Source organism: Amblyraja radiata, chromosome 5, assembly GCF_010909765.2.
Source record: "Amblyraja radiata isolate CabotCenter1 chromosome 5, sAmbRad1.1.pri, whole genome shotgun sequence".
Taxonomy (NCBI): Eukaryota; Metazoa; Chordata; class Chondrichthyes; order Rajiformes; family Rajidae; genus Amblyraja; species Amblyraja radiata.
This window is the reverse complement of record NC_045960.1, coordinates 70568221-70593827: the sequence shown is the minus strand read 5'-3', so window position 1 is coordinate 70593827 and position 25607 is coordinate 70568221. Positions and strand designations below refer to the sequence as shown.

The 25607-nt window shown below is 40.0% G+C and overlaps 1 protein-coding gene across 1 annotated transcript in view; it reads right to left on the bottom strand.

Moving 5' to 3' along the window:
- Positions 1–1250: 1250 nt before the first annotated feature.
- Positions 1251–25607, bottom strand: part of sdc1 (syndecan 1) — a 43940-nt gene continuing 19583 nt past the window's right edge. The window contains exons 2-5 of the mRNA XM_033021511.1: positions 11587–11719; positions 7760–8223; positions 7233–7437; positions 1251–3884 (exon numbers count right to left, since the gene is read on the bottom strand). Coding sequence (XP_032877402.1) covers positions 3718–3884; positions 7233–7437; positions 7760–8223; positions 11587–11719 — 969 coding nt within the window. The 3' untranslated portion in view covers positions 1251–3717. The remainder of the gene's footprint in view (positions 3885–7232; positions 7438–7759; positions 8224–11586; positions 11720–25607) is intronic.

Here is a 25607-nt window from a genome sequence, read left to right as displayed (position 1 = left end):
GACTTAGCATGTTCTTCCCTGTGACCACATGAGTTTCCTTCAGGTGGTCCAGCTTCCACCCATACCCCAAAGACATGTTGGTTTGTAGATTAATCAACCTCTGCAGAATGCCCTTGTGTGTAGGCAGTGGATGCGAAAATGGGATAGCATAGAACTAGTGAGCATGGACTGTGTGGGCCGAAGGGCCTGTTTCCACGTTGTACCTTTCAATCATTCAATAGCAATGAGGCAGATTGGAGTTTAAAATAAAATGTTATGAAAAACTATTATGGTAACAGTTAAAGTTACTGATACGGCCTCAAAGATCCACTGCTCTGTGACATTTCCAGTCAAAACTCTAGTTTTAGAATCCTCTGCCCTGGGGACAAGCCTGCATTTGTTTGTTTGTTTGTTTGTTCGTTCCGGTTAAGGTGCTGTGCACACGGCAGCCAGCCAACAGGCGCTTGTCTTTTTCTCTTTGTTTTCACCACTAATATCAAGTTTCCATGTACCTTGTTGTGTGTTGTGACTGTTGGCAGACCAATTTCCCTTGGGGGTGAAAAAAGTTTTATCGTATCGTAGGATTGCCTGTTGCTTATTAAAGACTCAATTTCATCATCCCAGCAACTGGGGGGCAGGCTCCACAGCATGCAACATAATGTAGACACTACATAGATCAGATAAGATTCACTGGAACCCGTTATGCTTTTCAGGAGGTTTAAAAAAAAAAAAAGTAATTGGAGTTCAAATATTATCAATTTGAAATTTGAAATTTCCACAGTTATTTCCTTCTGCAAATGCTTCACATAACCCAGGCAATTCCACAACAATTGCCAGGAGTCAATAGGTGGTAGACTCAAATCACTAGCATTACTGCTGCTGCAAACGTTGCCTACTTCTTTCGCTCCATAGATGCTGCTGCACCCGCTGAGTTTCTCCAGCATTTTTGTGTACCTTCGATTTTCCAGCATCTGCAGTTCCTTCTTAAACACTTTGTCTACTCCACTGCGAAATCTCCTCAAGGTATGCCTACTTTGAAGAAGTTCTCCTCCTCCCTCCGGAGACAGTTTCACAACCTCCTCTCTAACTGTTCCTCCTCCTTTTTCCTTTCCTCCCACCCCCCCCCCCCCCCCCCCACCCACCATCAGTCTGAAAAAGGGTTTCGGCCCGAAACGTTGCCTACTTCCTTTGCTCCATAGATTTCTCCAGCATTTTTGTGTACCTTCACTAGCACTAATACCACATTTAAGGAGATGGACAAGATGCACATCTTTTCAGAGCTTCCAAATCATTTAATTTCAGAGTTTCCATCAAATGGGTCCTATCACATTCACAGATCACAGTAATTAGTGTGCCAGAGTGCCTTTATTGCTTGATACAATTAGAAGTAGCACAGATAATAAATAGAAAACATTAAGACATACAGTATTTCAACACTTGTGGAAGAACTCACTAATTCATAAACCCTGTGTTCAACCAAATCTTTTGATAATTGACGTTTTCGGTAGTTACAAATGGTTCAATTCAAAAATTTGGCCACTATTTCTGTTGTACAAAAATAATTATATCTTTTAAACGTTGTTACCTTAGAAATGTTCCCAATGTTGGGCGAGTCCAGGACCAGGGGAAACAGTCTTAGAATAAAGGGGAAGTCATTTAAGACTGAGGTGAGAAAAAACATTTTCACCCAGAGAGTTGTGAATTTATGGAATTCCCTGCCACAGAGGGCAGTGGAGGCCAAGTCACTGGATGGATTTAAGAGAGAGTTAGATAGAGCTCTAGGGGCTAGTGGAGTCAAGGGATATGGGGAGAAGGCAGGCACGGGTTATTGATAAGGGACGATCAGCCATGATCACAATGAATGGCGGTGCTGGCTCGAAGGGCTGAATGGCCTCCTCCTGCACCTATTTTCTATGCTTCTAAATGTTGTGCAGATTTCATACTGCAGAGGAGCCAGGTTAGGACCACAGCTAACTTTCACAGACTAATTTAAATTAAATGGCATTAATTGGAAGATACCAAAAGGCACATATCCCTGGTTATAAATCATTTGTTCAAAATTTCACTACAGTTTTAAATTACAAGATGTTAAAAAGAACAAATTGGGAATGCAGAATTCTCATCAAACTTGGTAGGAATAGAGGAGCAGCTGAAAAAAGAAAAATCTCCTGCAAAGGCAAGATTATGCCAAGGTTCAGCTCATATGTATTGATCTATGCAGAAAGGTGCATGACTATTTTTTTATGCTTTGTCACATTCAGTAAATTATTCTAATTGAGGAGCTTTCAAAGTCTCAGCATAAACTGGCTACACTGCAGGACTGCTTACTACAAGCATGCCGACATTTATCAGACAAAAGAAATATCTGGAAAAAAAAGTGAAACGTTTTATTTAGAGTTGCAGGGACTGCAAATGCTGGTTTACAAAAACAAAAGGCACATGCTGGGGTAACTCAGCGGGTCAGGCAGCATTCCTGGAGAAGATGGATAGGTGACGTTGGGTCGGGACCCTTTTTCAGACTGGCTGGAGGGGAGGTAGAAAGCTAGTGGAGGAGTGGGCTGAATAAAGCATAACAAGCGATGGGTGGATACAGGTATGGGGTGTTTGATAATGCGATGGTTAGACACGAATCCACCTATCATTTGCCAGGCTTTTTCCTGCCCCTATATCTTTTCCAGCTGCCCCTCCCCCCCCCCCCCCCCCCCCCCCACACACACAATCAGTCTGTAGAAGATGTCCTGGCCTGAAAGGTCACCTATCCATGTTCTTCAGAAAGGCTGCCCAACCTGCTGAATTACTCCAGCACTTTGTGTAAGTTTTATTTAGTTGAGTTAGATCACCAAGAAAAGTGAAGATCAGGAAAAAAACAAACACCTATCTATGTAAAATGGTGGCAGACCTGGGAGGGTATTGCCCATAATTAATCTTTTACAAACTCAGAGGTCCAGCTCTCTAAAATAGGTCAGGTGCTTCAGTGGCTGATTATATTATGAAAACATATTATTGACAGAAATAAGGCAAAAAAGCATCGGGATCAAAAATATATGTAACTCTAGAAACATTCATCTATTCTTGCCATCCGTCATTGATTAATTACCTTTTCAGGACATAATTTTTCAATTAATCCTTCTGTTGTCTTAAAACTGGAGCAATTGTTAAAATTAGTGTCAGTTCGTTAAAATGGTTATGTATTTTCTCAATTAGCTACATAGTACAACACAAAATATAAACAAATGTGTAGCCAAAGGTGTCTATTGTCTATATCTATATTATTAGATACACACCTTAAGCTTTCATACAATTTGAAATCATATCAATACAAGTATCTCTTTGTCATCTATCTCCCACCCATTTAGTAAATATTTTTACATTATAAAAATTTACATGTGTAGTCATATTGCAGCTTTACAATGTAACTTTGCAGATTCCCAACTGATTTATTTAGGTTCAAAATAAAAGCCTAACTTTGCTTACCCTAATGTTTCACAAGGCAGCTATCCATGAGAATATAAAAATTAAAATGAAAGTTGTCACCAATGAAGCCAAATTGCAATGCTTCCTGTTAAACAAATGCATTATCTCTGCCTGTCTGAGAACTGTCAGAAAGTACAATTGTCATGGCGATAGAAATTAGACTGGCAATTTTCTGATTCAATTTCTAATGCAGGCAAGAAGTAGGAAAAAAATAAAACTTGTTCTTTTGGCATAAAGGTATAATGCAAAACTTTAAAAACATATTTAGGCGTAGAACTCCTCCTGTTTTATTGGCTTTTGGTAGCCTCCATTTGGCTGCTTTGCTTCATCCAAAGTATAGCTTCCCTCATCCTTTTTCTTCATCCGATATACCAACAATACTACCAGCAGGACAGCGATCATGAGTCCCACAAGTCCTCCAACCACAGCAGCTTAAAAGGAACAACAAAAATAGTTATTAATCACCTCAGTGGATTTTGTAATAATAAGTTATGTTCCAAATTATAATAGCCACAGAAAATGTCACAATTATTGAACACTGCCCTAGCAAAAGTAATACAGCGAGTTGTTTCAACCACAATATATGTAATTCAGTACACACATATTATTCATCAGGTCTATCACCACGTAATCATTGTCATCGATATTTCCTGTTCTACTGGTCCTTTGAATCTAATAGCAGAAAATAAGTGCCGCACAACATAAATTAGCTTTAGAAATTGAAATACAAATGCTTGGAAGGGTTTGCAGTCAGAATTAACAGGAGTTTAAAGATAGTGCATTTGGAATGATGAATAAAAGTGTTAAAGGATATCACACATGGGAGGGGGGGGGGGGTGGGGGGAGACAGGGACAGGGACATATATATAGTGGAGTAACTCAATGGCAACATCTCTGGAAGACATGGATAGGTCATGTTTCAGGTTGAACCTTCTTCAGATTCCATCAGTTTTCAAAAATAATTTAAAAGATTTTTTTAAAGGGAGAGCATTATAATGTTGCCAAAGTGAATACTAAACTAAATGAATTGTGTTATTTTTTGAAAAAGTTGATCAAGAAGATTAGCCAAAGTAAATGTAGGCCAGCATGAATTTCTTGAGGAAATATCATGTTAAACCTTTTTGATAAAGTTAGGACCGATTTAATAAAGTTTTTTAATACAACAGACAGAGCTCATGAAGATGATTTATTATTAATGCGTGCAACGACTTCCAAAGTTTTGATAAGGTGACTTAAAAAAGGGCTATCAGCAAAGTTTAAGTATATAACATAAAAGGAACATAGATTGCATGGAAATGAAGTTGCCAAAGTGACAGATTGCAGAGGGTTGTGATGAACGGTTGATTTTTTGGAATGGAGATAAATATATAATCATATTGGTTCATTATTGCCATGTGTAGCAGGATACAGTGAAAAGGTTTGTTTGCATGCTATCCACTCAAATTATACTATACATGTGCAATCAAGCCATACACAAGTACAACAGGTAACACAAAGAGAAAAATACCAAGATGCAGTTTATAGTGTTACAGTTACAGGGAAAATGCAAGGTCTACAATGAGGTTGGTTGGAAGCTCGTGTCTACACCGTAACTTTTCAGAGCTAATGAGATAACATCAGGAAAGAAGTGGTTCCTGAATCTGGTAGTACATGTTTTATTATTTTAATTTTTTTTATCTTCTGCACATTAGGAGAGGGGAGAAAATGAAATGATATGGGCAAAAATAATTCTTGATTATGTTGGCTGGTTTCCGAGGTAGCGTGAAGTATGGATGAAGTTGACTAGATGGGAGGCTGCTTTGTGTAATGGCCTGGGCTACATCCACAACTCTCTGCAAATGGCAGTGTTTCCCAGAGATTTAGCATTGGGCCATTACTTGTTTTCTCTATATTCGTGGCCAAGGCTCCAGGGTGCAAGTGGTAATTACTAATTCTGTAGATGACACATAAACTTGGCACTATTATGAACAACAAACAGGAAGTGAAAGATTGCACCAGGCCATAAATATACTGATGAAATGAGCAGATTAACTTTAATGTGGAGAAATAAGAAGTCATGCATTTTGGTAGGAAGAACAAGTAGAGGCAAGATAGAATAAAATGTACTATTCCAAAAGGGATGTAAAAAAAGAAACCCAAGGTATTTATGCACAAATAATTAAAAGAGGTTTTAATTATTAATTAAGGTTGAGAAAATGTTTGTTAAGCCATGCACAATTATGGCTTCATCAACGGGAATGAAATGTATAAAAGCAGGAAAGTTATGTCTAACTTTTATAAAAGGTTGATGTGGTAATTAAAAATTTCTTTTTTTTTAAAATTATGCGAGATTTGGTACTGTTGAGGTATGAATATCCTCGCACTCAAACCGCAAAAAGTTAACATGCAGTTACAGAATTTACTACAATTTCATTGGGAAGACTGCAACTCGAATGCTGTGAACTATTTTAGTCTCCATACCAAAGGAAGGATATAACTAACTTTGGAGTTACAAATGTGGGCGGCACAGTGGCACAGCAGTCAAACTGCTGCCTCACAGTGACAGTGACCCAGATTCAATCCTGGCTATGGGTGCTGTCTGTGCAGAGTTTGTGTGTTCTCCCTGTGACTGGAAAGGGTATCCTTTGGATCCTCTGGTTTCCCCTACATTCCAAAGACATGCAGGTTTATAGGCCAATTGGCTTCTGTAAATTGCCCTTACTGTGTAAAATGCAAAAGTGGGTGATCGATGGTCAGTGTGGGATCAGTGGGCCAAAGGCCTGTTTACATGCTGTCTATCTAAAATAAACTAATAGGTTTGTAGTTAAATTGGCTTGGTAAATATAAAAAGTGTGTGTAGGATAGTGTTAATGTGCGGGGATCACTGGTCGACGTGGATCCAATGGGCCGAATGGCCTGTTTCCGCACTTTATCTTTAAACTAAAAAACGAAAACTAAACTAAATATGCAAAAATTCCTCCCAAATCATGAATAGTTAGGTAGAAATTAAATGATAAAACTTTGAACTAAATCAGCTGGCACATCTCACTAATTCACTCACATTGGAGTGCATTGGCAAGTCAGATGGACAATGTGGTTAGGAAGGCCCGCTTTGGTACGCTTGCCTTCATTGGGAGGGGTATTGTGTACAAACGTTGAGACATCATGATACAGCTGTGCAAGTCATTGTTAAGACCATGCTTGGAGTGCTATGTGCAGTTCTGGTCACCTAGCAAAAGGAAGAGTGTCATGAAGTTGGAAAGGGTACTGAAGATATGCACCAGGATGTTATGTGGACAACGGGCTATAGTGAGAAGCTGGATAGGCTCAGACCTTTTTCTCTGGAGCACAGGAGGACCTTTTAGATGTGTACAAGATCATGAAGAGCATAGATAAGGTGAATGCTCACTATCGTTTGGATTATAGATATGTATTTGACAATAAAGAAAAACACAAAGTCAAGAAAGAAACGGTGGAAAGAAACGGTGGTACTTCAACAATGATAGGAAGAAATTGTTAACATTTGAAATGTCGTGTCTTCAGAAGAAAATCTCAATATATTTTTTTTGCAGGCGCTGATGAATCATGGGCAGTTTTGCACGTTTTGCAATTTATCTGCATATAGAAACATGGAAAATAGGTGCAGGAGGAGGCCATTAGGCCCTTCGAGCCAACACCGCCATTCAATATGATCATGGCTGATCATCCAAAATCAGTACCCCGTTCCTGCTTTCTCCCCAAATAGCTTGATTTCCAGAGCTGATTTCAATTAGTTGCTGTAGAAAATGAAAAATACATACCTGCCAATAATTCACGTCTTTCGAGAAAACTGCCCGATTTACTGAAGTCTTGCATGTAGCTTTCGTTTGGTGGCTTCACCGAACCTTGGTGATCTTGAATGGGATTTTGGTTCCGACCATTTGGCCTCGCTGTTTCATCATTGATGAAAATGTCATCCTCTTCAAATAGACTGTTTACCGGTTCCACAGTCTTCATCACCACAACCTAATTAAATCAGTTAAGATTGCTTAAGAATTTAACAACAATCATTGTTTTGCTGATATTTTTTTACATGACTTTAAGAATACTTTGACAAAATATATTTTAGCATTTGAAATAAATATTCACATTTAGACAAAATGTTCAACTTGCTAAGAGTGGCTTTCTCACCAGAGTTGTTGTTTGAAACAAGACAGAAGTAGTTTTCAGTAAGTGAACTCTCTACTCAGTGAACAGAAACAATCATGTGACTGCTGTTTTAAGAAATAATGGGGAATAATTCCCAGGGCTAAATCAGCATCATAAACTATTTGTTTGCGAAACTCACCTCTTCAATTAGAGCAACTTTTGTGTTTACCGTTGTAGCTTTTTCATTTTCATGTTCTGCAACCACATGTGACACAGTGAAGGATTCATCCTTGATAATAGCATTTGTATGATCGGGTAACATGCTTGGAACTTTAGGACCAGCACTACTCATATGAGGAGCAGCAACAGTTGTGTCGTGCTTGATGTCAACAATACGTGGCATGAAATGATTAGCTCTGGTTCCTTTTGAAATGGTGGTGGAAGGCATACGGCTGGTCATTATGGCATCAGTAGTGGTGTCAACAGCTCGCAAATCAGGAAGCACTGGTATTGTGCTCAAATCTTTCACGACACCTTGGCGTGGGTTGTCAGTCACAGTTACTTGGCTTGAAGAAAGCGGACTGCTTGAAGATGTTGAAGGAGCAGTCGGGAAATCTGTTGTCAACTTTGCAATGAAAGAGCCTTGTTTCAGCATAAAGCCACCTGCAAACAAAACCAGAACAAGGGCCAGTTAGACTAATATCCACTTCAGGTGCAAAATTCTCAAATTGATTGATACATGCTGATTCCTGTCTCCATCCTTATCTGAAGGAGCTGCTTGCTCTGCAGGTAGTGGAAGGGTAGGGCTTCCCTATCACCTGGTGGTGGTAGAGTTTGTCATTACCCTGTAGTCCAAACACTATCACGACACTGGATTCTCTCCATTAAAATAAAACTCCACTATAATCAAAACTTTGGGGCAGACAAATCTGTCAGGATCTGGATTCATAAAGAAAATTAGTCCATCCTTCCAGATGCTTAGCCTTATTACTGCAAAGAGTGCTCTTAGAGTGCAGAGAAGATTTATGAGGATGTTGCCAGGATTTGAGATACTGAGCTATAGGGAGAAATTGGGCATGCTAGACTTTATTCCTTGGAGCGCTGGAGAATAAGGAATGATTTTTTTTAGTTTAGTTTAGAGATACAGCGCGGAAACAGGCCCGTCGGTCCACCCAGTCCGCACCGACCAGCAATCACCACACATTAACATGATCCTACACCCACTAGGGCCAATTTTTTTTTACATTTACCAAGCCAATTAACCTACAAACCTCTACGTCTTTGGCATGTGGGAGGAAACCGAAGATCTCGGTGAAAACCGACGCAGGTCACGGGAAGATCGTACAAACTCCATACAGACAGCACCCGTAGTTGGGATCGAACCTGGGTCTCCAGCGCTGCAGTCGCTCTCAGGCAGCAACTCTACCGCTGCGCCACCGTGACTGCCCAATATTATGGAGGTGTATAAAAATCTTGAGGGGAATTGACATGGTGTCATGGACTAATTTTCTTTATGAATCCAGATCCTGACAGATTTGTCTGCCCCAGAGTAGAGCAATCAAAATCCAGAGGACATAGGATTATGGTGAGGGGCGAAAGATTTAATAGAAACCAGAGGGGCAACATTTTCACAGCGGATGGTGGGTGTATTGTATGAGCTGCCAGAGGACGTATTTGAGGCATTTAAAAGACACGGGCAGGTACATTGATAGGGATAGAGGGATATGGATTAAATGCAGGCAATTGGGACCAGTTCTAGTTAAGGCATCTTGATCGGTATGGATGAGTTGGGCCAGAGCTGTGGGACTCTATGTATAATTAACTAAACATCGAGCAGGAAATTATTAAATGACTAAAGTACTAATAAGCATCTCGTTAGCATTATTGCAGCTGTGCAATTTATTATTGGCGCTTAATCTTGTTTATCCTCCACAGATGGTCGAAAGGAAACATAATACCCAGTTTTTCAATGCACCAGATGTGGAATCCTTGTCCCCAGATACTGCATCAAGGTGAAAAGAAAACCAAACCTTAAGGCCATATAAAAGAAAAGGAACCCACTGACTCCCATGGCTATCTGGACTACACTTCTTCCCACCCTGCTTCCTGTAAGGACTCCATCCCCTACTACCAATTCCTCCATCTCTGCCGCATCTGCTCCCAGGATGAGGTGTTCCACGCCAGGGCAACGCAGATGTCCTCATTCTTCAGGGAACGGGGGTTACCCTCTTTTCCAATAGATGAGGCTCTCACCAGGGTCTCTTCTATACCCTGTGACTCTGCTCTCACTCCCCATCCCCCCCCCACTCATTACAAGGGCAGAGTCCCCCTTGTCCTCACCTTCCACCCCACCAGCGTCACATGCAACAAATAATCCTCCAACATTATCGCCACCTCCAACGGGATCCCACCACTGGCCACATCGTCCCATCTCCTCCCCTGTCTGCTTTCCGCAGAGACCGCTCCCTCCATAACTCCCTGGTCAATTTGTCCCTGCCCACCCGAACCACCCCCTCTCCGGGCACTTTCCCTTGCAACCGCAAGAAATGCTACACTTGTCGCTTTACCTCCCCCCTTGACTCCATTCAAGGACCCAAGCAGTCTTTCCAGGTGTGGCAGAGGTTCACCTGCACCTCCTCCAACCTCATCTATTGCATCGGCTGTTCTAGATGTCAGCTGCTCTACATCGGTGAGGCCAAGCGTAGGCTTGGCGATTGCTTCACCGAACACCTCCGCTTGGTTCGCAATAACCAACGTGATCTCCCGGTGGCTCAGCACTTCAACTCGCCCTCCCATTCCGAATCCGACTTTTCTGTCCTGGGCCTCCTCCATGGCCAGAGTGAGGACCACCGTAAATTTGAGGAGCATCACCTCATATTTCGTTTAGGTAGTTTGCACCCCAGCGGTATGAACATTGACTTCTCTAATTTCAGGTAGTCCTTACTTTCTCCACCCCTTCTCAGCTCTCCCTCAGCCCACTGGCTCCACCTCTTCCTTTCTTCTTCCCGCCCCCCCCCCCCCCCCCCCACACATCAGTCTGAAGAAGGGTCTCGACCTGAAATGTTGCCCATTTCCTTCGCTCCATAGATGCTGCCTCACCCGTTGAGTTTCTCCAGCATTTTTGTCTACCTAGGAATTCCAATTTATTTATTTTTAACCTTTTGTCGACCCTGCTCCACACAGAGAATCACAGTACATTCTTCTGCACTTACACAATGTTGGTGGTTTACACACAGTTTGAAACTAGTGGTGCAATATACTGAGTCGGAGAGCCAAACAGTGTGGAAACAGGCCAACCTGCCCACACCAGCCAACATGTCCCATCTACACTAGTCCCACCTGCCTGCGTTTAACCCATATCCCTGTAAACCTGTCCTATCCATATGCCTCCCTAAATGTTTCTTAAATGTTGCGATAATACCTGCCTCAACTACCTTCTCTGGCAGCTCGTTCCATACTCCCACCACACTTTGTGTGAAAAATTTACCCCTCATGTTTCTATTAAATAATTTTCCCCTCACTTTAAACCTACATCCTCTGGTTCTCGATTCCCCAACTCTGGGCAAGAGACTGTGTGCCTCCCCGATCTATATCTTTCATGATTTTGTACACCGCTATAAGATCACCCCTCATCCTCTTGCGCTACAAGGAATAGAGTCCTAGCCTGCTCAACCTCACCCTATAGCTCAGGCCCTCGAGTTTTGGCAACATCCTCGTAAATCCTCTCTGCACTTTTTCCAACTTGATCCTTGTCCAAAGCCAGTCAGCTGTTGGGGGGGGGAAAAAGGTGCCTTCTCTGTGCTGGAGGAAATGGTGAAGTGGGGAAGAGAGGGTGGCTGTCACAAAGTGATTTCCTACCTGCCATGGCATAGCCCATCATGTCAGCTCTTATCCCACATTTTGACTTGGTGGGAATGTTAAGAAGAGTTGGCTCTGGCTAAATATTATTTGTATTCAAATTCCAAAACAAAAAAAAAAACAACAAAAAATAGAAAAATGTCGAGGAAAAATATGATAAACACTCACCACCAGATCCAGATCCAGATCCAGACCCAGAGCCAGAGTAGAAATCATCATCATCACCTTCTTCAGAATAGATGTCAGACTCTTCCACGTCAATGGAAAATAAGGATCGGTGCAGCTTTTGTGGTCTGTTGGCCTAAAACAGACAAGACAAAATGTACAATGATGGTTGCATGGAGGAAAATAAATATTTGATTTATACATTTGTATTTTCACTATCTTGTATTCGTTCTGGCCTTGCTTTTGCTTTTTTATTTCACACATCCAAAGCATTGTAAAAGAATGGAAAGCCATAATGTTTTTTTAAACTGCAGACATTGGTCTGCTATAGAATACACAATGATCTTTACTGCTCTAGTAAAAATACTTTAAATGGTTAAGCATCCTTTGAGGCTGCATAAATGAATGAAGCACAATAGCCTGATTTCCTTCACAGTTGAGCTGCAGACATTAAATAAACCATTTCAAACCAAGGAGTACAGTATATGTGGTTTCACTTCAAAACTAGTATCTTCCTGTTGACTGAATTATTTCCCCTTCTGCCTCCAAAGCATATCGGAAGTAATGTTACTCGATTTCCTTTTGAAGGAATGGTCTGATATTGATTAGCCCTTAGTTTGATGTACGATTCTTCAGAGCAAAATTCATAACAGCTTTGAAGAGGACAATGGATAACTATTTGAAGCTGGGTACTAGGAAAGGGAAGATAATTGATTAAGCAACTACTTCTTTTGACCAGTATGTCTTTACTATTCACTTAGAGTTCCAGCTCAGTAATGCATTGTATATCCTTATACCTGCCCCTTCCATCACCATAGTATTTAGTTACCATACTTGGGAAATCTTGCAAAAATATCAAGATGGTTTGAAATATTTAAACGTACATGCTCATGAGACATGTGCTCCAGGTACAGAACAATAACATTCTTACTTGCTGCAGCTTTACATGAACATTATTGTACGTTTATTGTGTGTAATTGCATTAATCAATCGTATAATAACTTAATACTCAGTAATACTTGATAACCAGACATGGCACAAAATCAAAGGACAGATTTTTTGAGATTTCCACACCCAGGATATAATTATATCCATGATTCAGTTTCATGGGAACCCACATTTAGGGATTGCACATGGATTCAGATCATTCGCATGTGCTCCAATAGAAGGCACAAAGACTATTATCCCCTTGTCCAACATTTTGCCAAACTCCTCACCTCTCCCTCCAACTACAATCAGTACCTGTGTTCTCCACAGATCCTGCCTGACCTGCTGAGTTAATCCAGCACTTTGGTGTCTTTTTTTTGTAAACCATCAACTGCATTTCTTTGTGTCTACATTTTACAGCTGTTATCCAGTTTATTTTTTTTAAATCTATCAATCACATTTTGCCAAAAAAGACACAAAATTATTGGATTTCTGGGCCTTTTTCAATAATAGCCATTGGACAAATCTTATTTATTGTACCCCGAGTACAGAAAGCATCTCAGAAGTTGTTGTGAATTAAGCGTTGAAACTGAAAACAACATATTACAGATTAATGTCACAAAAAAGTTAGGCTGCTCGATTTTTAAGCAGCAAAGTTGAGCTGGGATTGCCTGACTGCTTTGATGTGTTGAGTAGGAGTTAAAAGCACCTTTTACAGTGGGAAATAAGGCATGTATGTATTCAGTTTATTATTAAATGTATTCAGCATATCAAAACAAGATTCATAAAGTTCTTATTGCAGATTACGTGAAAACAAACCTGCATCTATGAAGAGCTTATCATGATCAAGCTTGAAATCAAGCACCACCTGGTTCAAGAACAGCTTCTTCTTCACTGTTCGCAGACTCTTGATCGGACCTTTCATTAGCTGGGGATGAATGACCTGAACTTCAAATCTACCTAATTATGGCATTTGTACTTTTGTAAATCTGCATTTTCTCTCTGGCTGGAACACTAGCGTCATACAGCACAGAAACAGGCCCTTTGGCCCAACTTACCCATTCTGATCAAGATGCCCCATCTATGCTAGTCCCACGCCCACATTTGCCCCATAACCCTTTATACATTTCTTGATCCATGTACCTGTCCATATGTCTTTTAAATGTACCTGCCTCAACTACCTTCTCTGGCACCTCATTCCATTTACCCACCATCCTCCGTGTGAAAAAGTTACACCTCATGTTCCTATTAAATCTTTTCTCTCTCACCTATATTCTGCACTCTGTATAATTTATCTTTTGCACCAATTAGTATAATCATGCCTGGTACGATTTGCCTAGATAGCATTCAAAGCAAAGTTTTTATTGTACCTTGGTACACATAATAATCATAATAAACCATTTTCATTCTCAGGAAGACTAGTAGTAAAGCAAAGGGAAAGTAAAGAGTTGAGAATGGATAAAAACAGTTCACAATGGCATCGTTTTGTCAACTGAGGAAAATAGACAAAGTTCAAGACTGCAACCCAGCTCAGTAGCAGTGACTGCAGCCATCTTGTATGCCACTGAGACTTGGGCTACCAACAGAGGCACCAGGAAGCACTGGAGATCTATCACCATCTCCGCCTCCATAAAATCTTCCAAATTCAACAGCATAATTCATGAACGCAACTGATATCAATGTCCTCTCCCAGACTAACTTCAGCATTGTGAGGCCCTAATTCCATCCTATCAGTTTTGATATTCAGATGACATTGCTACATGCCCAATATTGGATTCATGAACTAGACACTGTACTCTAGGCTGCGTCATGGCCAGGGATTACCAGGAAGACAGAGGGAAAAGGATTGAAAGAAGGACGTTCTCAAAGCCACCTTGAAAATGTGTAACAACCCCACTGATTTTGTGGGAAACTCTGGATCATAGCCGATTAAAATGGAGGAGCGTTTGGGATGGCAACGGGAACCATAAGTCCATCTGTCTGAAGCACAGAGGGCCCAGCATAAATAGTGTGATGGGACCAACTCCAAGTCTACCCAACCTCTGCCACTTCCTGACCTACTCCCAGTTGTGGGCAAGTCACTGGATCCACATTATCCTCATCAACAAACCTCAGTACAAATGGGCAGCATTGCAATGTTGCCTCACAGTGCCAGGGACCCGAGCTCAATCCTGACCTCGAGTGCACGTTCTCCCTGTGACCATGTGGGTTTCCTCCGGGTGCTCCAGTTTCCTCCCACATCCTAAAGACTGGTCGGTTTGTAAATTAATTGGCCTCAATAAATTTTCCTCAGTGTGTAGGGAAAGGACGTGACAGTGGGATGACATAGAACTAGAATGAACGCGTGATCTATGGTCGGAGTGGACTCGTAGGCTGAAGACCCTGTTCTCTAAAACTAATCACTAAAAACTAAAAGGACAAGCAATCAAGAGATGTGTGTCAGGCAGAACATGAATCACCACCAAATCAGCCAAACAATTTTTGAAGGGAATACATGGATAATGTCAGAGGCTTACAGCTTCTCTCTCAGGTTCTAATGTAGTTGCCATTTTAGCAAATACTGCAATGCCTGTTTCATGAAACAGCTAACTAATGACCAGCTTGTGCATGTTTTTGTATGAACACATGCAAAACCTTTTTCAGACGGTCTATGCAGAAGCTCAGATTTCGAAATAGTGACACTAAAAAAATAAATCGATCTGTGGCATCCTATCCAAAGAACACAAATTGTGACTATCATGAAATAGAAATGCACCTGTATTTTAAGAGAGATAGCAATAAAATATTTCCCTCTATATCTTCTAAAACCTATCGATATACATTCATATACGTTGTAGTAAATAATTTTTTCCAGCAAGGAGTGTCAATGAACTTTATACTTTGAATGTGCTTTGATAAAATGGAGTTGGTTTTGGGTTTGGAAAATGTGCAATCAAATAAGACTGTACTTTGAACTGCAAACAAGGCTAGTGGTCAAACCATTTTCTATTCAGATGTACCTTTTTAACTCTTCCCTTTGTGCAGAAAATTGTATCACTGCAATAAAAATACAGTTCCTTCATTTAGAAAGCTCACTTCAGAGGTCATGATTAGTCGTAAAGTAATTTCCCAAAACCAATGAAATCTTTACAGGTACCAGAATCACACCTTTAATTTGCAGAATAGATTCCACTAAGGAATAAATGTAGCCTCAAGGGTGAGCTGACATGCAAAATCTGGCATTTCGGAAAATATTAAAACTATACATTTAATTAAAGTTCAAAGTATTGATACTGAAATAATTCTAAATTATTATTTTCAATATTGTAAGGCAAGCCATAATTTTCTTTAAAATAATTCTTCACACAATTTGCACTAAAACTATCCAAGTCTCCTTTGAGACACAAGGAACAGCAGATGCTGGTTTACAAAAAAAGCCACAAAGATCTGGAGTAACTCAATAGGTCAGGCAGGATCTCTGAAATCCATCTGACTTTTTGGATTGTGACCCTTCCTGAGACTGAAGTCCCCTTTGATGTGATATATATCCATAGATCAACATCTCAGAGGAATCGGTTCAGGTTTCTGTTTAAACACGCCATCTTGTTCTCACTATTCCTTCCTCCATTTCACTAAATCCACACTTGTCCCAAATCAGTTCTGTGTACTTTAAGATCACTGACCTTTAATTTCATCTTTGATTCTACCTCCATAGATACTGCCTGAATTGGTGACTATTTCCAGCATTGTCTGCTTTTGGTACAGATTGCCAGCACATGTATTTTCTTGCAAGTTAGCAAAGAAGTAACATATTGTACTTCTGGAAAAAATATTATACCTATTAATTCCGAAAATGCAAATCTTTGCCAACATTGGCAGTTGGCAACATTGATGTTTGCCAACATGGAAGAGAATGACTTCCATGACATCAAGAAGTTTAAGATCATCTACGAGCATCAAGATAATTGGAATTCTATCAATAAGAATCAAAGATAAATCAAAAGAAATTGATCATTTCAGGTAGGATAATGCAGGTTAAAATAGTATCTTGTATGCCAAGCTGAAAAGCATTCAGCAGAAAATCTTGTAAAACACTACAAAATGCATTTTAGTGATATCACACCAAAGAATTCCTTTAACATATTTAAAATAAATATTAGTATGCCATAAAATTATATGCAATAAAATTAGTAATTTGTTGCATGCATAAAACACTAAATTAAATTTAATAGGTGAACATTTGACTGGAAATACAGTATGGAGGTAAATAACTTATTCAGCACGGGTTCGATACTTCATATCTGTACACCGACAATAAAAAACATCTATCCAATCTATGCTCGCCTCCGATGTATCTCATGCCTCCATGCATTCACATAAAATCCTGAGTTCACCTTTAAAACCTTCATATTCTCACTCTCTCTCCCCTTGTTATCTCTTCTAATTCTGCACCTTTGGCAAGTATATAATGGAAAGCAATCAAAACAGTTAGTTTCCTTTAAAGTTATTTTTTTAAAACTCATGTTCCATGTATTCAACAGATGTCGATTGCTAACAAACTCCACAGGACAGCACTGCTTGCTTTTGATATCTTATGCAGTGGCTGGGATGTATTATGAGCAATATACTGAAATCTGCTTGAAGCATTTTTGGGGGAATATGTAATTCACTCACAGGATGTCGATATCATAGTCAATGCCATTGTTTACCACAACTGACTTTAAGGAGTTGACTCTCTTGACTTGCGGTAATTGTGGTCTTCAAGTTATTCTTCAGTGCTGTTGGCCAAATGAATTCCAGTACAAGGGCTCCCCATGACTTACAGAAATGTGTTTTTATGCAAGTTATCCCATAAATTAATGTTTTAAATGTTCAAGATAAATAAATTAGTTACAGAAATCCAAACATCCTCATGAGGTATGGAATATGAGAAGTAGCTAATTGTGTAGTTAATTCAAAAGACATCTAATCTTAAAAACTCTTTAACCTCCCTAGAGTAATCAAATAAACAACATCTGTCAAGAAGGATTGGCTGCTGGTTTACAGTGAGAGATCATTAAGAGATTTCATTTGGAAACTGACAAGGCAATCTCTTCATTGATATTTGCAAAATACTTCATCAAATAATGTAACATCCATTGATACCTTAAGGCTATTAAAACTGAGCCTATTGGATGCGGGAGAGATAGCCGAATGGATAGAAAATCAAAGATCAAAAAGATCAAAGTATTAAAGTAGCCTTTATTGTCATTCAGACCTTGCAGTCTGAACGAAATTTCGTTGCCTTGCAGTCCTACATATTGTAAAAATGACAAAAACACACAATAAACACAAATTAACATCCACCACAGTGAGTTCACCAGGCACCTCCTCACTGTGATGGAAGGCAAAAGTCTTAAGTCTTTGTCTCTTCCCTTCTTATTCTCCCTCTGCGCCGAAGCGATCCCGGCTTCTGATGTTGTGACCCCGCCGGGTGATGGTAAGTAATGTCAGTAATTGGCATCAAGGAAGGAAGCAGAGGGTGATGGTGGAAGTGTGTTTCTCGGACTGGAGGCCTGTGACTAATGGTGTGCCTTAGTTCGGTGCTGGGCCCATTACTGTTTGTCATCTACATCAATGATTTGGATGAGATACATGACGATTAGCAAATTTGCAGATTTTGCAAAATTGGGTGGTTTTGCAGATAGTGAAGATGGTTGTGAAAAATTGCAGCAGAATCCTGATCGATTGGCCAGGTGGGCTGAGGGATCTTTGATGAAATTTAATACAGAGAAATGTGAGGTGTTGCATTTTGGGAAGTCTAACATGGGCATAACCTACACAGTGAATGGTAGGGCTCTGGGGGGTGTTGTAGAGCAGAGGGATCTAGGAGTGCAGGTGCATGGTTCCTTGAAGGTGGAGTCACCTGTAGATAGGGTGGTCAAAAAGGCTTTTGGCACATTGGCCTTTGTCAGTCAAAGTATTGTATAGAGTTTGGGAGGTCATATTGCAGTTGTATAAGTTTTGAAGTGAGGCTGCATTTAGAGTGTTGTGTTCAGTTATGGGCACCATGTTAGAGGACAGATGTTGTCAAACTGGAAATGGTGCAGAGAAGATTTATGAGGATGTTGCCAGGACTAGAGGGTCTGAGCTATAGGGAGAGGTTGAGTAGGCTGGGACTCTATTCCTTGGAGCACAGAAGGTTGAGGGGTGATTTGTAGAGGAGTATATAATCATGAGAGGAATAGATCGTGTAGATGCACAGAGTCTCTTGCCCAGAGTAGGTGAATCGAGGACCAGAGGACATAGGTTTAAGGTGAATGGGAAAATATTTAATAGGAATCCGAGGAGTACTTTTTCACACAAAGCGTGGTGGGTGTATGGAATGAGCTGCCAAAGGAGATAGTTGTGTCAAGGACTATCCCAACGTTTAAGCAACAGTTGAACAGGTACATTGATAGGACAGGTTTAGAGGGATATGGGCCAAACACAGGCATGTGGGACTAATGTAGCTGGGACATGTTGGCCAATGTGGGCAAGTTGGGCTGAAGGGCCTGTTTCCATGCTGTATCACTATGACTATCTGGTTGGCCCACTTACAATTTCAGATCAATACTCATCTCAAAGATGTTGATAGTGGTGGCCTTGTCAATGGCAGTATTTCAGTAGGTCTCTAAACAAAATAGGTGAGTGGAATTTGAACAGTGGTTTTGGAAATGAAATTTACAGTACTGGAATACAAAATCAGGGCTACAAAAAAAAAAGAACAAATCAAGATACCTTTGTGCTTATGAGTGCTGATTGCACACAAATCGGCTACCTGCTTTCCTCAGATGCAACATTCCTGCTTCATCTTTCCTCAGATGAAGCAGGAATGGTAATATGTACAGGAACGTACTGAGTGCGAAAGAACTGAGCATCTATTGCCTTTGTCATCAAAGGTTGGGAGAGGTTGTTGTAAGGAGCTCTAATGAATTAAATATAGGACTAATAGGTATGAGCCCATGAGTAAACCATATGGGTTTTAAAATAACAATAATGTCCATAGTCACCTTTACAAATACTAACTCTCTGTTATAGATTGATTTAGTTGTACAAATATAATTTCATCAAGTAATATTTTGATTTAAACTCATGTCTCTGGATCTAGGGTCTAGGGCTGTGGATGCTTTTCCAGTGTCAACTGTGCTGCTACCAGAACCTCATCTATGTTAGCTGTAAAGTACTTTGGAACATCTGAAGTCATGACATCAATGAATATTGCAAGAAGGTGAAGTAAAGTTGGATTGTTCCCTTATTTTAACTGCAGTATGCATAATTTACCCACATATTTTTTTTAGTTTTGACCATGTGGTTGCCAAATTCATGCATTAAATGAATGTTAAGACTTTAGCAAGATCTGCAGAGACACTTCATCTTGAATCAAAGTTATGGTGAAGGTTACTACACCTAGATCATTCTATAATTCACTGGGCAATCCAGGAAGCACAGAGCTCAGAGTAAAAAAAGAAGCAAGGCACAATATAAAAGAAAAATGGCAAGTGCTTCAAATATAAATTCTGACTTTAAAGTAGAAGATGTCTAAGAGGTTATCAATGTCTGAGAGATAGTTTTCAGAAGATAACTCAGTTGAAAATGTGTATCCAAAGCATTCATATATTTCTTTTAAGTATTTAGATTTAATTTGATGGGTGAAGAAACTATTGCTTATAGAATTCTTGGACATAGTCAAACATTTCTAAATCTCCTGTAGTTGTAGTTGGCAAAAAACCTACTTTACCCAATCTAAACCAACCATAAATCTAGGTTCCAAATTTTATCACCAATTAGTCGATTCAGGGTTCAGATTCAAGAGACAATTGAACTGATCGTATGATAAATGTAAGTTTTGTTAAGAAACATAGAGTGGAAAACTGTGACCTTGTAAAGGTAAAAATGTTTATGTTTTGCAATATGCTTGGTTGCCCTGATGTTTTCAGATGCAACATCACCATTCACAAAATCAGTCCATGATGAATTGCTTTATGCCCAATTACAGAGACAGAAAGAATTAGTGCACAATAATAATACTGGTGCATGAATGAATGGCCCTAAAACTGATAACTCCCAAGGACTTGATGACCTGCATACCAGTGCTTTGAAAGATATGCTATACATGGATTCTCCAGTTATTATTTTCCAAAACACTGAAGCTTGTGGACTAATTTCTGCTGATCGAATGGTAGTAGATTTGCTCATTTATTTAACAAAGGCAGGAATGGGAAAACAGGAAACCACTGTCTGACAATAACAGTTGAGAGTTTACAATCTTTGGTATTTTCTACCCCAGAGTGGTGCTCATTAGTTTTGTTGGTGTGCACACTATCAAATCCTTTATTCGCTGGAATGAAACATTTAAGATGCTACTACACCAAGCAGGTAATCAAAAGTCCATCTGGAACCAGTGTAAAAATGACAAAAGAGTGCTGTGGGATTAAAGGAAAGCACTATGGAAAACACCAACACTACCAGCTTTAAATGTAACTCATTAGTATTTACAATATGTTTACTCGAACTCTGCCAGAGATTAGGCTCCAGATAGAAGAAAATGAAATTAGATAAACTAGACAGTCATAACCTTTTATGTCAAAAACTAGAGGGCATTGCTTAAGGGGGGGGGGGGGCAAGTTCTGCACTTTTCTATGTTCTATGTTCTTACTTCTTTGATAACATTCGTGAGAACTTAAAATCCGGTTACTCAGATTCTGGCCAATTAAAAATAGTCCTGTTTCAACAAGAGTAAAAGGGAGGTTATTAGAACATTGATACTTTGCAGTCTGGCCAATATCACTTGAAGGAGAGACAACACCGAAACAAAATATCTCTTTTCACAACACTTGTAGCCAAAATCAAATGTCATAAGCCTGATGTTTATGGTGTCAACTAATGTACCATTTATATTTATACATATGAAAACACATTCAGGACCAAACAGGATAGCGAAGGTTTTGAGCAACTTGATAGTGGTTCAGTAGAGGGCTGGAGTTAGTTAGGACCAAAAACTAGCTACTTATCCTTCGTGGACTGATACATTCAATCACAATAGTTCTGTTCTTTTCTTCAGCACTATGTCATTGAAAATTGATTTTTCCCATAATATAAATATAATAACGACTAATTGTTGGCTGAATTCATAGTACTCTGGAAGTTCAGCCCATTTCCTTTTTCTGGAGAAATTCATCTTCACACAAATGACACAATTTATGCATCAGTCACGCATGCTATCACATCATTTCTACTGCAAAGTTCCTTTAGAGCACTGTGAGGATATTGTACCTAGTTGTCGACCAGCATTGGCTACTGCTGTGGAACTAAATTCTAACAAAGTAGTGCTAGACACTGGATGGTAGGTCCAAAACGTACCTTTAATCTTTCAAGACTACAGCAACATGATCTTGCTTCCAACAACCCCACTGACAGAGGTGCCAAACTCATTGAAACGAGTCACTCAACACAAACTGACCATCTAGAAATTGTCCCAATATTGTAAAGTCACATGTTGCAAATCACAATTCCCATCCACCACCCTCATCCCCTCTGCCTCTAGTTACTTTATCCGATCCTCTTCTTTCTTTAAAAACTACCTTCTGGACCCAATTCTTCCATCTTACAGACAGCTCACCTCGTACAGATTACCTTGTTTGCTGCCTGACCCCAGACCCTGATTATTATCCATTGTCTACCTGCCTCTTCTCCCTACTGCGGTCAGGCACAACATTGAGCTTAAAGTGGGACGGGTGCAGGTTGCCCAATGGTCTTCAGCACCCCCTAAGCATAGACATCTGGCATTTGTATGGACTGGAATTTCTAGACCATAATGTTCAACTGGAAGCCCATTTCTTAAAATTTCGAACATGACAATCAGCTTGCTGGTTACAGTACAGTTGGGACTGATTCCCTTTCTAGCTAATCCTATGCCCAGTAGTTGGCACTCTAATGCACTGAGGTGAAGGACCATCAGGTCCATGCCGGGTTGCTGGACAACCCATTCACTCAGTTACTTCCCTGTAACCTATCCTATCTCACATACCCATGCACCCTCCTGATTATGTTGCTATCCACCTACACTGAGGGCAATTTAATAGTCAAGAGTGTTTAATTGTCATAGGTGCTGAAAAAAGAATGACAAAATCCTTAGGAAGTCTGAAGAAGCGTTATGACCCGAAACGTCACCTGCTCATGTTCTCCAGAGATGTTGCCTGACCCCCTGAGTAATTGCAACACTTTGTAACCTTTAATGAAATGTTTACTTGTTGCAGATTTACAGCCCTTTAACGCAATGACACAGAGGTAAATACATAATAATCAATAATAATGTTAATCAGTAGTACTAGGTAAAGAGACAATGATAGTGCAACAAAACCAAAGTCCATAGTAGGTCATAGTTGCTGAGATAGGGTTGTGGTTAATGTTGTGCAGAGTGCACGAGCCCAATGATTTCTGGGAAGAAGCTGTTGTTGAACCAGTTTTCAGACTCCTGTACCCTCTTTTGATGGTATGGTATGGTAATATTCCACAGAAGGCAGTGGAGGCCAATTCACTGGATGTTTTCAAGAGAGAGTTGGATATAGATCTTAGGGCTAAAGGAATCAAGGGATATGGGGAGAAAGCAGGAACGGGGTATTGATTTAGGATGATCAGCCATGATCATATTGAATGGTGGTGCTGGCTCAAAGGGCCAAATGACCTACTCCTGCACCAATTTTCTATGTTTCTGTGTAATAGAAAGATGAGACCGTGGCCAGGGATCTTTGATGTAATTGCTGCCTTCTTAAGGCAGCTCCTCCTGTATATCCCTTCGACAGTGGGGAGGTCTGCTCCCAAGATGGACCGGGCAGTGTCTACCATTTCAGCATCCTCCTTCGATCTTGGGCATTCGATTTACCAATGCAATCAGCTAGTATGTTCTCTTCTGTACATCTGTAGAGGTTTGATGGAGTATTTGGCGACATGCCAAATCTCCTCAATCTTCTCAGGAAGTATAGGCATTTTTTGTGATTACATCAGTGTGCTGGACCAAGGATAGATCTTCCCTGGCTTTCCCCTCCTGATGTCAACAAGTAGCTTGTTGGTATTGGTGACATTGTCCTTGCAACATTCTCACTCCTGTACTCTGAATCATCCTTACTCGTTACTCATCCTATAACAGTGGCATTGTCTAACAATTGAAAGGTTACGTTGAAGTTGTGTCTGGCTGCAGAGTCATGGGTATTGAACAAGTAAAGCAGAGAGCAGGGTAATGAACACACAACCTTGAAGTGCTCCTGCGTTGATGGCTATCGAGGAGGAAGTGTTGTTACAGTAGCCAATTTCCCTACCAGCATATTTTTGGGATGCAAGAAGAAATCAAAGCACCTGTAAGAAACCAGCTCACAGGGAGAATATATAAGCTCTGTCAGCTACACTGCAGATCAGGATCGAACCAGAGTGGTTGGTGACAATGCAGACCTACACCACTATGCCATCCATTTCTTTATCTAACTCTGAATTTGCCCAAAAAGAAAAACATCCTTTTGACTTGTTAAGACCCCTGGAATCCTATGTGTCATTAAGATCTCAGCTCTTAATCTTCTAGACTTCAATGAGTATAAAGCCAATCTTTCCTCGTTTAATAATCCCTACATTTAAGCAATCAACCTGCCGAACCTTCTCTGAACTACTTCCAATATCAGTATAATCCTCTTTATAAAAAGTCTTCAAATCTGTACTTGAAAATCTGGGTGTGGTCTCACCTATTTTCTGTAAAATTGTAACAAGACTTCCTTATTTTACACTTCATCTCATTTGGGGGGAAAAATAAGCTAGCATTCCATTTGTCTTTGTTAATTATTTGCTGTACCTGCACAGTGTTTGTGTTTCAGGTACAAAGACACCCTGATCCCCCTGCACAGTAGCTTTCTGCAGTCGTGTAAAATTGTTTCATTTACAACACAAAACCCTGAATATTTATTAATATAACTAAAGTTGGAGCCTACTTAAAGCACTTACTTAAAGCATTTCCAAAAAATGTCAAAGCTTGCAGTATTGGCTCTCTCCCAAAAACTAGATTCCCAAATTTTACTTGAAAGAAGCTTTTCTTATGTATTTGATAATAACTCTTAAACAAAGTTCAACTGTGGAAAACTTAAAACAATTCTACTGTGGGAACTGCACTGGTCCCATATCCACATGGAATTCTTCACATTATGTTGGGCGGAAAAAAAATCAAATGTCCTTGAATAAAACTAATTATGTTTAGTTCCTGCAGGTTCTCTGATACAAATAGATTCTAAAATATTCATTTACATAGCTTATTCTGGAATTTAGATTTAGTCAAGATGCCTTGAGAATTCTAGTCAGGAATCATGATGATCCTGACCTTGGATTCTCCCTATGTCCATGTGGATTTCCTCCAGGTGCTTTGGTTTCCACCCACATCCCAAAGACGTTCATATTGTAGGTTAATTGGCTGCTGTAAATTGCCCCTATTGTGTAGGGGATGGATGAGAAAGTGGGATCACATAAAACCCATGTGAATGGGTGATCGATCGTCGGTGTGGATTCGATGAGACAAAGGCTCTGTTTCCATGCTGCATGTCTAAACCAAACTAAACCAGCATGGGGTAGTGTGCGACATGCATTTGTGTACAATCACCATTAATCCAATCCTACCCACCTAATGCTCAGGGTTTTTTCTTGGGAGCATTGGGTGTGGAAAATGATAAATTTGGTGAAATTCTGTTGCATGGGAGTGGTTGTCCTAACATCCTAGTATCTCACCTTTCTCTTTGAAATCTGTGGAAAGTTATTGGAAGAATCAAAACAAAGAATCAGCTCTTTCTGGCGAAAATTAAAACCTATCCTTGGTAGCTGTAATCACCAATGATAATTCACTAGACTGTGTTTAAGGAAAAACAGGCTTGATTTTCCTCTTGCTCATTATCGGTGTTAAGACCATAACAAAATTAACTCTCTTTCCATGATTTGTTTGTCTTGTGTTATCCACAACTCCGCAGCAATTTATTTGAGTCCATCCACCAATTTAGGCAGGACCTTAATACTACTTTAACAATTGCACTTATTTCGATTCTATTTTATGCAATAGAAAAGGCACAATGGAA